Source organism: Myzus persicae, unplaced genomic scaffold, assembly GCF_001856785.1.
Source record: "Myzus persicae strain clone G006 unplaced genomic scaffold, MPER_G0061.0, whole genome shotgun sequence".
In the NCBI taxonomy this organism is placed as follows: Eukaryota; Metazoa; Arthropoda; class Insecta; order Hemiptera; family Aphididae; genus Myzus; species Myzus persicae.
In genome coordinates, this window is record NW_019104084.1 from 94,412 (window position 1) to 109,536 (window position 15,125).

The following is a 15,125-nucleotide window of genomic DNA, read 5'->3' on the forward strand; positions in this document are numbered from 1 at the left end:
GCAGTCGTGTATCTGTCGGGGCGTGGAGTCGTGTTACAAGTCGGCAGAAAATAATACATTATTCGAAGCCAATCCGTACTATACACAACAAATACAATATATATATATATATATATATATATATATATATATATGATATATATATATATATATCTAATGTAGGTAATAAATTAATAAATGATAATTATTCACCCAATGGTCTTACACGCTCAACGCACATAATGTAATTCGTCGATATACACATCGGCACTATTACTGGTTCTAGGCGATATATATCATATGCAACGAGTTCGTTTTGTTTTTTCTTTATTTTAAAATGTATCTATGTATGTGTGCATGTATGTACATATTATAGTCTTTAACGCGGAAACGTAAGTGATTTAATAAATGAAATTAGATGATTCCTCGATTTTTACTTTGAATAAATAAACACCTTTGAAGGTAAACAAAATATTGAAATGAATTCAAAAATGGTAATTATTGATAAAATATTCCGAATCGACCATACATTATACTCCCTATAGTATCTAACATTTCTTGAAGTAAACATATCGTTTAACTCAATTTAGCTTCTGTATTAACGCTACTATACTACCATATAAATATAATATTCATCATTACATATTATACATTTCCAATATACTCTCGAATAGTTTGTGATTTATTAGTAAACTACTGACAATTTTAAATAGGTAAGTCATAAGGTATGTAGTTTTTGCAGGTCTGAATTCAAATTTCCCTAAAGTCTAAAATTGTTATCGCCTTGACATTATAATTAAAATATATTCAACAGGTTTGTTGTGATATCATACTCACGATGACTATGACGTTATATGATCTAAACGGAATTTTCATTGAAAAAGACGGTAGTCTTTATATTTGAAACCGGGGTTTTTTTTACGCATGATGTGGCTTTACATAACTAACTCGGTGAAAATGTTCAAACGTGTGCCGCAAAAGGAGCGAATACTAAAAGTATGGTTTATGTAGTTACAAGTTTATATGCATTTTATACGGTTTATCGTAAAAAACGATTGCAGTTTAAAACTTAAAAAAATCAAACAACACAATATACTTATATCGTTTACCAAGTATAATCAACGATGTTATTATAATGAGGTACAAGTGTCCTTATCCTGCGACCCGATCGTACTCCACCGCGATAATTGTGCATTGTTACTCAGACTACGAAGGCGTATTGTTGATTTACATCTAGACAATTTAGCATGGGTTTATATGGCTGATTATCGTTAATGAAATGTCCCTCACTTTCTCAGCTTACAGTTTCAACTATCATTTCGTCGGTGTAAATAGGGAATAATCATAACTTCTACAAATATAATATAGGTATCTATTGTAGTTATAATTCTCCAACGAGATTACGTCCTAGAGCGATTCCATATTGTACTTTGTGGGCACTAAAATCGTACTAAAATCGATATTGTAAGTCGACACCAATCATAATTGAGTTTTTGAATTACGAAATCATCAGATATTGTGTTAACAATGGGAAATTGAGTCTATAAGTATGCTAAGAAATGTTGTCACTGGGTATAGGCAACTATTTAAACACAAAGAACTTTTCTGAATACTAGCATAATAAGTATCTGGCATGTAGATATTTTTTACCCTTTTGTATGTACAATGTTCAGAGACCTTATCGGATATTTTGCCAATTACTATAAAGTAACGTTACCGGAAATTAACTTACCACGATTTCTTATGCATTATTAAAGATTTAAAATGTATGTTTATGATTTTTCAATTACTATTTATTAAATTTTTCTAACTGCGTGCACTATAATCTATCCAATGCTTATGGATTAATTGTCTTCAGTGAAGGTAAGCTGGAATTACAATTATTTCGGTTTTACTTTTCCTATCATTAAATACCACGATTTCAGAAATTGATAGTTTTAAAAAATTGATAGGTAATTTTAATTTATTGAGAATTTATCTTCCAAATGTTATATGAAAGAAAATATAATATATTAATCATGAAATAAATTATGTTTACTATATATTATATAATATTAAATGTTGTATAATATTTATCATATTACATATTGTATAATACTACATATTTGTTTTTAACCATGACTACCAGTTCGGATCGAAGTTATCATAAAGTAACTTAGCTCAAAAGTGTTTTTATTATAATAAAAATATGTAAATTAAAACAATGAAGTATTCAAATACAACTCACAAAATAAATAAATCAAATTATTAAGAAATTAAGTTATTTACTATATTTCAAGTATTGCAACTTACTACGTTCCATAAATATACATGTAGTCATAGTGTATTATGTATGCGGTTTTGGATACATTATATTTTATACAGGGACAATAATGTATCTCAAGGATACATGTGAACACGTCGTTAGTCTTTATAGGACTTAATAATTTACGTAATCGTAATGATTATTTATAGCGATTTAAAATACAAATTTCTCAACTGAAAATCTTTCAAATAAGTTTCATCGCTTGATTGCATTATATTAGTTTTTTCATTAAAATGTTACTTATCTTAACTTCTCATCCACAATTTAATGCATTGAAATTTATGGACAACTTTATATTACGCAATATTTAAAATGTTCGTCTTTCTATATTTTATGTGAAAAAATTAAGCATAATATTATTATTTTTTAAACTTAATACATTTTGCTTTACACATTAAACTCATAGTTAGATAAAAACGAGACTCTTAGTCAATAACATATTTTTTTTTTTATCTTACGAGAATAGGTACGGTGATTATTTTGTTTTTGAATTTTAAACTTTCATATTAAAAAAAAAAAATTTACTATACATTTAATATTTTCGTAATTATCTACAACGCATCTTGATTGACGTACACCATACTTGCTTAATATGGGTACACGCATGTTATATTATTGCTCATGAATAATCAAATAGTGACTGAATGAATTATTTCATTGTTAATATTACAGTATCATATTTTAAATTATATTAAACAATTGATGCTTTTTGAGATAAATTAAAATTTTTTTATTGTTTGAAAAAATATTTTATCATGTTTCAGAAATATTTAAATATTTGCATATATTATATAATTATTACCTAACAAAAGTTATTTGAGATTGGTTTGAATATTATTTCCAGATTAATATTTAAATATCAGTCTTAATTTTTCTAATCTATCGAAACAAATTATAATTTATTCATATGTTTTGTAATATATTTATTTTCAATAGTAAGTATCATTTTGAATTTTTTTTTTTTTAAAATGCAACAACTTAATCCCGTGCATAATAATAATCTTTTGGACCTGTAAGTAATAACAAATATTTATGACGAGACTTATTAATAAATAATTGCCATCAAATTATTTGGTAACTACCTTCAGTATTTATGTTGACATGTTAGTTTATTAACTTTGGTTTAATTTAATTTTGATATCTTATTTCGAAATGACCTTAATGATACATTTTATTAGTTATTACCTACGCTTGTCGCATACGTTAATCTAGGTTTAGTGAATGTAAAACATTCAGTAATAAATATAACGTATAGGTTACCTATCTATTGTTAATGATTTATAATATAACAGTATTACAACTTATTCTATTTGTAGGTACACTTTTATTGTATTATTATAATTTATAACTATCGTTCATAAAATGTATATTAAAAACATTTTCTTTTAATTTGTTTTATTGATATAGGAGGTATTTACGACATTTAATAATTTGATTGATTGCAATATAATATAATTATACGTCTAGTAAAGATTTATTCATACACGCCACATATTTAATTTATAATATATTACTTTTTTAATCTAATAAATAGCATCTTTATTCTTATTTGAATGTGAATTATTATTCTTTAATTGATAGACACGCCATGCAGTTTAAAAGTTGAAACCGCATAAATTAAGTTTTCAGCCGCTGATTATTGTTTAGTATATAAACACAATACAACACCCGCGTTTCGTTCTTTAAACACCAGGTGAAAAAAATACTTAATGCAACGATAAGTTATTGTTGTCTTCTAAACTAAAAGCAAGGGAAAACATATTTCAAAAATTATTCTCATTTTTCTTAAATATACCTGTATAGGTGTAAAAAGAAATACAATCTAAATTCTATGAAAATCACCTTTGTGGTGAAAAGCAGACCCCCACAATTTAATTTTGCTCGTTGACATTGAAATATGTACAAACACAATACTGTACAATAGAAAGTATTAATTTTGCTTAATGAACGGATCGTGGGTTTTGTTTCAATGGGTTGACAGCCTCGGCGTATTGTTTGCACGACGAAGACGGTCTCTGCTCGGTATTGTCAAAACGATCGTCCCGCGCGCGGTTTAGCGTTTAATATCTAAATACACATAATAATATAATATTATATCGCATTATACTATGAAGCGTATATACCTATGTATATATTTTAATCTCTACTGCCAATTGAAATCCGAAATTATTGCGCTCGTTCAGACTTCGTGTCGTTTAACGTCTTTTAAACTGTGCGGAAATAACAGTTAACGCCAATATAGAGAACGTCAATCTAACGAAACGGTGACCCATACAGACCTTTTTTTTTCGATTAGTTTTTTAGCACTTCCACTAGACAATTTAACAGTTTCGTATTGGTATTAGTAAATCGAAAAACGACTCGAGTGTTATCTCGACACGTTAAACTATAAACACGACGATGATGTGATAGAATCTGTGAGCAGTATATTATTATAATGGTGTGTGTATGCGTGCCAAACTTATAAAACGTCAAAACTAGAATATTATCAGTTAGGGTCATATAATGGTACTGAAGTCGAAAACAACTTGCACGGATAATATTATTATTATGGCCGCCAGTTGACAACGTACAATTAAGGGCGTGCCGGAAAGTCGTGCTGACAATTTGGCATAATACCACTCTGCTGCAGAAAGTGCATTCAAACGGTATCAAATATAGCTGCTCTTATATGAGTAGGTATTCATGCGAATTTATTTCGTGGCAATCCTTGTTGAATTTTCTCGAATAATTTTCTCGTTCACTGTTGTACGTACGTACAAACGAAAGTAAAACCCTAAACAAAGTCAAAGAGAACGTCGCGTCGTCGTCATAGTCGGTCGGTTTCTATAAACTTCAACGTTACATTCATTGGAATTCTCGTCGGAAAATGTCTATCTAGTCAGTCTATATAATATGTTTATAAATTCTTCATTTTATACATCTTGTTTTTAAAATACATACTAACTAACTAAAATATGACATAACCTACCTATATTTGTTTGAAAATCATGTTAATTTTATTTCACAAGTAGCAAAGTAGCTACACACATAAATAAAAACATTTTGGATATATATATTTCAAAACATTTTAGTATTGTTTTTATAGATAAAAACTGTTATTTTATTAGACAGTTCAATGTCAAATGAGATATTTTGTTAGAATACAATAGTTGAAAGCACAATACTGAAAGTGTACGAAAACATTAATATGTATGGAAAATTGCTCTTAGCTGGATTTGTATTTAAACTCATAATTTTTTTTTTACTCATTAAACTATTTAATTCAATCACGACAAGATGTTTAAAGATAAAATTAAAATATTACATTTGAAATTATTCATAACTGTTGGTATATAATATATTTACTCACGATTTATACATTTCAACCAATAATTGAGTGCTATTATAACTTTGAAGACACGTGGCTTGGTGGCTTTATCGTATTTTTAGTAATTATAGATCGAAAATGATTAACATAATGATAACTATAGGTATTTAAATTATTTATGAGAAATTACGATGTTTAAATTATCATTAGAGAATACAGTTAAAACCGCAACAGTATGGTATTTTTAAGCTAGATGCATTTACTAATAACATAAATTTGCATTTCTTCTAAAATTCAAAGAATTAAATTTATATTAAAAACGGTCGAAACGAGACAGAGGAGAGCCAAGGTTGTCTACTATAATATATAATTACTAATTTGGTTAAGATAATTATTTAGCTTTAATGTTGTTTTTAAAATGATTTTTATTGAAATTATTTGTTTACTCGTAGGTAATTGGATCATCGAATAATATGGTAATTTAGAATTTCTGAAGTATCAAACATGGATAATATATATAATATTTTCCTGTAGATTTCACGGTCCAGGTGTAGGTACGTTATATAAAATGAACGGCCATGACTTTTGACAGTTTTTGCAACGGAACAATTATTTTTAGGAATACAGTTATGAATGATTATCCGCGTCACAATTAAAATGACAATTTTCATGATATGAGTATATAATTTGATAAAAAATTGCACACACGACATAATACATTAATACCTGTACCTACTTATTATATCATTTTAATATCTTCTTTGTTTTTATAATGTTATTTATTTTAGAATAATTGTGCTCGGGTAGTTTTATCCAAATGTGATGTTTTCCACAATTTTCAACGGGTATACGCGCTTCAGCGATTAACTGTAGCCCGTAGGGGGCCCCCAAGGGGTAACGTTTTTTAATGATTTAATAGCTGGAAAAACAACTAAATTTTATTGTTTCAAAAATATGCTATTGTCTTGTATTATTAGTAGATGCATCAAATTATACATTTTTTAAATTACACAATAATAATTGTCTGAGAATTTGAGTTTACCTGTGGCACGTCAAATAGATTATTCGGTAAGTACATGCGTATTTATTACCTTTAGATATTTACGAAAATTCTTGATACACATTAACACGCAAAAACACCGAATTAGCTGTTTGCTTTACCGATACCAATAAAAAATGCACTCGTTACATTATTGATAAGAAGTTTTATCTGTAATTTTGCCAAATTTACACGTAGACATTATATTTTTAGTACTACCAAAAATAGTTTATAAATATATACGTGTCTTTAGATTACGTTTAATGTTAGTGACATTATCTCTATAATTTGCTTAAAATAGGATCAACTTGTTTTTCTGGGTGTTTTTTCGTTATTAGGGTAGATGACCTAATATAGTATATCTAGTATAATTTGATATCTCTATACCCGAATACCATTTGAAACACGTCCCGTATTACAGTCTGTATTATTCAAAAGTGTCATAATTTACGTATTAAGTTTATTTTTTTCAACTATCTGAATTCTTAATTTAAACTCACTTTGACATATTATTACGTTTTCCTTAAACCTAACAAGTAAAAATAAATGAATATTCGATGATTATGCATTGACATATTTAAAACTATTTAAACACGTATAGTATTTTATTGATATTATAAAATAATGCTATGCCGTAACGACGGGCGTTTGGATAAAATATAAACGAAAACAATAGTTACATAGTGATAAATGTTAAAAACGTCTATCGCTTGAAATTGAGATCGAATGTGTCGATGTAATATTATTATTATACGCTACCACTGCGCCGACCATCAAATCAATAAGTAGGTATACCACTATTGTGTACGAGAACTCTGTTTGAACACTACTATCATCATCATCATCATCATAATAATATAGCTAATACAACATCATGATAATGATATGATACCTGTGATCCGGTATACGCACACGATAATGTCTATTAACATATCAAACATTCGAGGAGTCTGGGTACCGCGACTGTGCATAGGTACCCATAAGACATGTTTATCGTTTAAAATTTGGTAAACGATCGACCGAGTCGACTTAATATTATTATTATTATTATTATTATTATACGCTACCATTGCGCCGGCCATCGAATCGATAATAGTAGGTATGCCACTATTGTGTACGAGAACACTCTGGCTGTCGGTGTATTAATATCACCTATATTATTATCATCATCGTCATCGTCATAATTCACCTAACCAATACCACATTACAATGATAATGGTACGATGCGATACCGAACCGGAGGATACGCTCACGATAATAATGCAATATTCGAGGTGTCTGGGGGGGTACCACGAGTGCGGTATACGGGCATGGGTATCCGTCATGTATACCTGTTGAACGCGCGCTGGATAACCGCATGTGCGCAGACGGCGGCGGATCGTCGCGGCCGGCGTCGGCAATTCATCAGCGATGTGCCTGCCTTGTTGTCGGTAAACGGATTCGTTTGATAGTATATGAATAACATTCGAACGCAACATGGAGGTCGACAGAGATGTAATCAATTTATAATAATATTGCGTATGCAGCGTGCGCGATATTATGCCCCCGCGTACTGCGACGACGACGTATAGGTATAATAATATAATACGCGCGCCATAACGTGTATACGATCGTCGGCCAATATCCTTGGCACGGCGATAATATACAACGTGTAGGTACAACTATTATATTAATATGTATATTATGGGTAGGCACTTATGTTGTATACATAATATATTATACGACGACGAACGATCGCCGCGGCCGCCGCGTCGATGAGCCTTTCTCCGGAGAATCGCGGACTTATCCGCTCGCGAACGGCCGCGGGACCGCGCGACACCGGGCCGAGTGTCCCATTCTCACCCCCATCCCCCCTCGCAGTGGGGGGGGGGGGGGGGGTCTGACGAATGGTGACAATACACCGCAGTCGAGTCTCGACAGCTCAAACATCTCGAGAACTAGAATTTTTATCTCGCCCCTATAGAAGTGTTTTTAAGTCGAGTTACGCATGACTCGAAAAATACACAAGTCGAATTTTTTTTTATCCCATTCTCAGAGTTTTGAGTCATCGAGACTCGACCGTGTTATCGTCTTGCCGTGGCGGACACATTATGTGTGTATGCTCGGTAGTCGAAGCATATTGTCATGTGATATTGTCATTTGGGGAGGCACGTCCTGCAGCAGTTACGACGGGTCCTTTTCATAATTACGCGTTACGTTCTGTAATATAACTGACGACGGATTTCGGTTTCGTATATAATCTGCATAATATATTTTTATTATGCTGTGTCTGACCGGTGGCCGCTGCGCGCGCACAACGAGTGCAACGAGTGATGCAAACGGGACCTAACCAATAACCGTATACCGCAATGTCAGCGGAAGTGAATTCGCTATTCGTTCCGTATCCTCCGGCTGTGCATTCGGACAGAAGGGCCCCCCCCCGCTTATCGATGCTTAACGATTTTCCAAACACACACACTCGGTGGCAATTCCACTCCGTTCAAGGACCATTAATAATGATATTGTTTCCGGCTGTTAATTAATAAATGCGGTTTGAATTGCGATCGAAGTAATGTAAAAACATATATGTTACATAGGTATATGATATCATATTCTAATCTGGATCGTTTGTTATTCGGTGTGGCAAGCTACACTAATATTGTGATTTATTACCATTTCATTTTTAAAACATAATATGAGGTTCTACAGTTCATTATTTGAATGAATTATCGCATTCAAAATCTACTGAATATATTGTAGGTACTCGTACTTGTTTCAACATTTCAAGTCACGAATTATTCAACTGTCAACGTTTATGTTTTACATATTGAATATTATTTGTACACTATGCTTTTCGTTTTATCCTCTATATTATAGTCGTCTAATTGAAATTAATAATATAATTTATCCATTGTTTTCATTATCTGCTTTTTTATGTTTAAATTTTAATATCCAATTATGTTTGGAATTTTAATATTATATTATTAACTAATAATAATAAAAAAAAATTCTATTGAAAACTAATGAAAACTCTTAAATATAATTTAAGGAAAATAAAATACAAAGTCACTTCATTATTTTTTAATTTTTTAATTATAAATTGGTATTTATTTGTTATTTTTCAGGTAATGTTGGAGTTTTTAAAGATGACAAACGAACGGAAAAGACACATGAAGATCCAGTTTCTATGGCCATCGGCGAATTTGGCCGATGGCAAGCTATGCTTACTTTAATTTTGTCCTTGTTAAATTTGCCTTGTACATGGCACATATTCGTACTAACGTTCCAGGGGGCAGATACGGACTTCTGGTGTACACCGCCGCCGGGTGTGCTGAACCGGATATCTGTAGATCAATGGAAAAATTTAAGTGGTTTAATCCCCGAATCACCAACAAACAATGTGAGTTACAAAGAAAATTGTAATATCAAGGAACATTTATAATTGCGAATATTAAATAAATAAATATATATATATATAAACAGATACACTGGTATCTTTTTAAATTATAAGCATTTTTTGGATTAAATAACATAATATTTAGTTTTGGAACAGCTAAATAGGAAAGTTGAAATAGTGGTGCTTGTAGTTTTAAGATCCTTGACTACGATGGTCGTTGAAATAAAACTATAAAAATACTTCAAAGTTATTATAATATAATATAATTCCATACAAGGTGTCAATTTTATGTGCGACGAATGTATTGTTATTTTATTTGTCAATATTATTTTCAGTCGTTAGATAATTTATATTAATATAATTAATACGGTTTTGACCAAGAGGATTTTCTTTTTCAATAATACTTTTTAATATTACTAGGTACATTAATTGTAAGTTACTTATATAAGATGTCTAACGTTATATATGTGAAGGTGAACCCCGATAAAATGTTTTGTTAAATAATATTATTTTTTTATTAGCTTACAGATTTATAACATATTTTTATTTTACACATAGGTTTCAGTATACGATCCTTGTCATTATCGTGACTTAGACTACGAAAGATTACTCGGTAATTTTAGTTATGGAGAATTACTTAAAAAAAAAACAGATCAATATGAGCTTAAAACGTGCACTTCGTGGCAGTTCAATACTACTGAATTCGGCGATACAATCACTTCTGAAGTAATACTTAAATTATTAAAAATAAATGAGCATTTTTCATTTATTATGATACTCCGATTTACAGTGGAACCTGGTTTGTGACCGAAAAGAATTAAAAAACTTTGCTGAGATGATGTTCTTGATGGGTGTTGCTTTTGGAGGTTTCTTCTCGGGACTCGTGTCTGACAGGTAAGTCAAATTTTGACAAGTTTAAAACATTAATAAGCGTACAACTATTTATAATATGATAATCTTTTTGCAAAAAGGGTATAAACTTTTAAACAGATTACGAAAATTATTTAGATGAACAGTAAAATCTTATTATGAAACACTCGTAATGAAATTCGTTAAAATATGTACATACCTATCTACCTATACTGTTTATGTAAAGCTTGAACACGCTAAATGTACAGTGTCATATTATTCTGTTTAATTTATTCATTTAAAGTGAAGTTAGTTTATACTGTTGTAATAATATTATTATTTAATAAAGAGTAAAATATAATGCGCTATTGTAGATACCTATTAATAGTTTACTAGCGTATACCTACCTACATAAATAACGTAGGAAAAAATAGGACAACATAATAAAGGAAAGTTCAAAATGTTATATCATTTCCTCTATTTTTTTTTTTCATTTCCTTTTATTTTCAACCATTATATAATTTAATATCTTTATTATCTGTTCCGGAGTTTGTAAAATTCGTTTAAACATCACGTATACCCGAATGCGTAGGTATTATTGTTAATACTCGTAATTGTAGAAAATATAAATTAGATTTCCGCTAATTTCATTATATACATGTTTTTTTCCCTTTGGAGATTTAAAGGGGATCATTTATTGAAAGAACGTTGCGATACGTTGTTAAATTGGTTTAAAATACCTAAATTTAATTAAAACATTTCGTTTGATTTATTTAGATACTTAACGAATATTATATACTTCTATAATATAATATTTTTGTGCTTGTAGATTTGGTAGAAAGAAGACGTTGATGGCTTCCTTAATTATGCAGTTGGCTCTTGGTATTTTAGTCGCTATTTGCCCTTGGTTTGAATTCTATCTGGTATTGAGATTTATTTTGGGATTTGTTTGTGTGAGCATCGTCTTTAGTGGTTTTGTGTTGTGTAAGTATTCTGTGTAAATTATTGTTCAGGGGTGTAGATTTGATGATGGTTTTTGTTAAACATAGGTATGGAACTGGTCGGTGGTAAGTGGTTGACAATCGCTGGAGTTCTTTACTTGCTTCCAGTTCCAATGAGTTACATAATCATATCTGGAATCGCATACATCTGTAGAGGATGGAGGTTGCTGCAGTGGTGTGTCACGTTACCTGCTGTATTTTTCTTGGTTTTGCATTGGTAAGACATTGAAATATAGAGTCATGACGAAAACATTATTTTATTTATACGGATTATTAGGTTTGTTCCCGAATCACCGAGATGGTTATTGGCCATGGGCAGAGTGGAAGAGACTATGGAAGTCTTGGAAAAGGCCTCAAAAATCAATAAGCACCCCTTGCCAGTGAATATGGATAAAATTCTTAAACAAGTAAGTTAAAAATTAAAATTAAATTTGAATACCAGGTGTCTTATATCTGCTTAATTTTTAGCTTGAAATTTATTAATTACATATTTCTTTAATTTAATGAACTAAATATTGTATTTAGTTCAAATTTAAAATATAAACGCTGTAGGTAATATTAATGTTATTACTTGTCTTAGTCTCGCAGTAAAATTGTTTAAATTATATATGTCATGAGTCATATTTTGGTTTTATTAAAATAGGTCATCTTGATAGTAGTAGGTCGTAGATTGACGACTTCACTGGATGATAAAAGAATCGGTGTGAAATTTGGAGGCCAAACTCAAGTTATTTGACTCATATTTTGGTTTTAATAATTGATAAGTTGGAAATAATTAAAACATAAATATTATTAAAATAACAATTTTTTTATTTTAGTATTGCTCATTCATTATAGCTACAATTGGCTTATGCTTGTTGAATACATAATTTTTTATAATGTATTGTTTATTTTGTTTCAGAGTATTAACAAATTCGAAATTAATGGCAAACCTAAAGTACGAGTTTCTGACTTATTTCGTACCAAAAATATCAGAAAAATTTCTCTTGTTTTATACATTCTTTGGTTCAGTCTTTACTTAGTGTACTATGGGCTTGTACTTAACCTGTCCAACATCGGTGGAAATATATACATTAATACTATAATATCAGGTAATTTTCATAGTAAAGTAATATATTTATTTTACCATTTAAATTTAAAATAATACATATGTCAACGAATTATTTACCTATATTTATTAATTATAAATCAGCTGCGTTGTTAAGGGGTACAATTATTTAAATATATGGTAATTAATTAAATTTATGCAAACATACAACAAAAATTGTCAAGTGTTCTTTTTAAAAATATTATTTAATGTTGAATTTGAATTTAGGTTTGGTTGAAATTCCAGCAATATTGATTAGTGTGGTAATATTGCTTAAAATGGGTCGAAGAATTCCATTGTGCCTTACCATGGTAGCTGGAGGAATTGCGTGTTTGCTTACTACGATTCTACCAGCAGGTATTTATATATTTTATTTTTTAAAATCTTATTCGATACATATTTTTAAATATATCTTATAATATAATTAGATACGGATGAGTGGATATCGCTATCATTGGTGATGGCTGGCAAATTTTCCGTGTCTTCGTCAAACGTTATCATGCCTCTCTACACAGCCGAATTGTTTCCAACTGTTATAAGAAATTTAGGAGTAGGAACTTCTAATATACCAGCAGGAATCGCACTTATTATGGTACCATACCTATGGAATTTAGTGAGTCCAGTGAATATATTATTTTCTCTTAAAAAATTGAAATTGTTATTCAACTTATTATTTGACTAATCGTCTGTTGCAGTCTCCGTTGAGCAAAGTTTTACCGTTATTGGTACTGGGAACAGTCAGCGTCATTGGTGGCTTGTCTGTACTCATGCTACCAGAAACAGGCAGTTATCTTTCTGATACATTAGAGGAAGTAGAGGACTGCATTAGGTAAGAACAAAAGAAATTACTAAACAATTGTTTTTAAGATTTTGTAATTTTTATCATCATCATTCATGTTTTATTTTAGCTCATCAAATAATACACAGAAAAAGTACATCGATACAATAAGTAGTAACGTACAAAGTTCACCATCCGAGAAAGAATAATTCCTTCATAGTAGACATTATACGGTTAATTATTTGTTTATTCATTTGTCTTCCTAATCGTTTTATTACGTTTTGTTAAGTATTTTAAAAACATACTTTTTTATTCATTCAGTATATTTCTGTGATAATTATCTAAAATTATAGTTGATCAATAAATCAACGAAAGCACGACACCGAAAAACTATATTATGTTAATATAGTTTTATATAAAAAAAAATAAAAATAGAATTTTGTAAGTTCTTGTGAATAACTGGACTGACCTTGTCAATTTTTTTTTTTTACAAATTATTACCTATGGATAATATAAAATACATTGTTGGACATAATTGTTATGTAAGTTTAGTTATATTTTTATTTTTTAGTAAATATTTTAAAATGTATATATTTAAATGATAAAATTTATATATGTACTATGTATTATGTATAATGTATCTGTATATTTTATATTAATAAGAAAAAAAATAATAACTTTAATCATAACATTTAAAGATAGATAAATAACATGTTGTTATTATGTTTTTGTTAACCTTAAAGTACGCGAAAAGTATTAAAATAATAGATTTATAAAAACTTGTATTATATAAATTTAAAATATGATATTATTGGAATAATTGACCAAGACTTAATATAAATATATATAAATGTTGCTAATTATATTTTGATTTTTCGTAATATCCTATAGTTATATAACTATCTACTGCGTTTTAATTTGCGAAATATTGCCAAGTTTATTCTACAACAAATAAAGATAAACATGTAAGACATCTACCACATAAGTGCAAAAAAGTGGGTCATAATTGTATATCTAATTGAATTGAATTGAATTGAATAGAATAAGTCGGTTCTTGGTATTTGAATATATTTAATTTCGACCTTCGAGTACCTATACAATATTATCAGTTAAATAATATTTATTTTAACTTTAATCAGTAAAAGTCAAAGTTTGTTGAAAGTAGTTAGGAAAAATATTTAAGGAATGAAAAACGAGGAGTCTAAACAGGTTTTCATAATTTTTATCACGTAACTCAATCGTTCAGCCGACGGAGAGAAAAAACATATTAACTAGCACGAAAAATTGTTTGTTTTAATTCCACTCAAATTGTTGTTTGTTTATAGTTTTCTAAGTTTCATTAATTTAACAACTAAAATTAATTAATGAAAATCAAGTACCTATTATTATTGTATATTGAAT

At 29.5% G+C, this 15,125-nt stretch overlaps 1 protein-coding gene across 6 annotated transcripts in view; it reads left to right on the forward strand.

The window, feature by feature from the left end:
- Positions 1 to 14,269, forward strand: part of LOC111038508 (organic cation transporter protein-like) — a 58,331-nt gene extending 44,062 nt beyond the window's left edge. For all 6 annotated transcript variants that reach the window (XM_022321638.1, XM_022321640.1, XM_022321637.1 and 3 more), the window contains 11 exons: positions 9,738 to 10,012; positions 10,568 to 10,735; positions 10,800 to 10,903; positions 11,688 to 11,842; positions 11,908 to 12,076; positions 12,137 to 12,266; positions 12,761 to 12,950; positions 13,175 to 13,303; positions 13,375 to 13,559; positions 13,642 to 13,775; positions 13,855 to 14,269. In XM_022321638.1, coding sequence (XP_022177330.1) covers positions 9,738 to 10,012; positions 10,568 to 10,735; positions 10,800 to 10,903; positions 11,688 to 11,842; positions 11,908 to 12,076; positions 12,137 to 12,266; positions 12,761 to 12,950; positions 13,175 to 13,303; positions 13,375 to 13,559; positions 13,642 to 13,775; positions 13,855 to 13,933 — 1,718 coding nt within the window. In that variant the 3' untranslated portion in view covers positions 13,934 to 14,269. The remainder of the gene's footprint in view (positions 1 to 9,737; positions 10,013 to 10,567; positions 10,736 to 10,799; positions 10,904 to 11,687; positions 11,843 to 11,907; positions 12,077 to 12,136; positions 12,267 to 12,760; positions 12,951 to 13,174; positions 13,304 to 13,374; positions 13,560 to 13,641; positions 13,776 to 13,854) is intronic.
- The last annotated feature ends 856 nt before the right edge of the window (positions 14,270 to 15,125 follow it).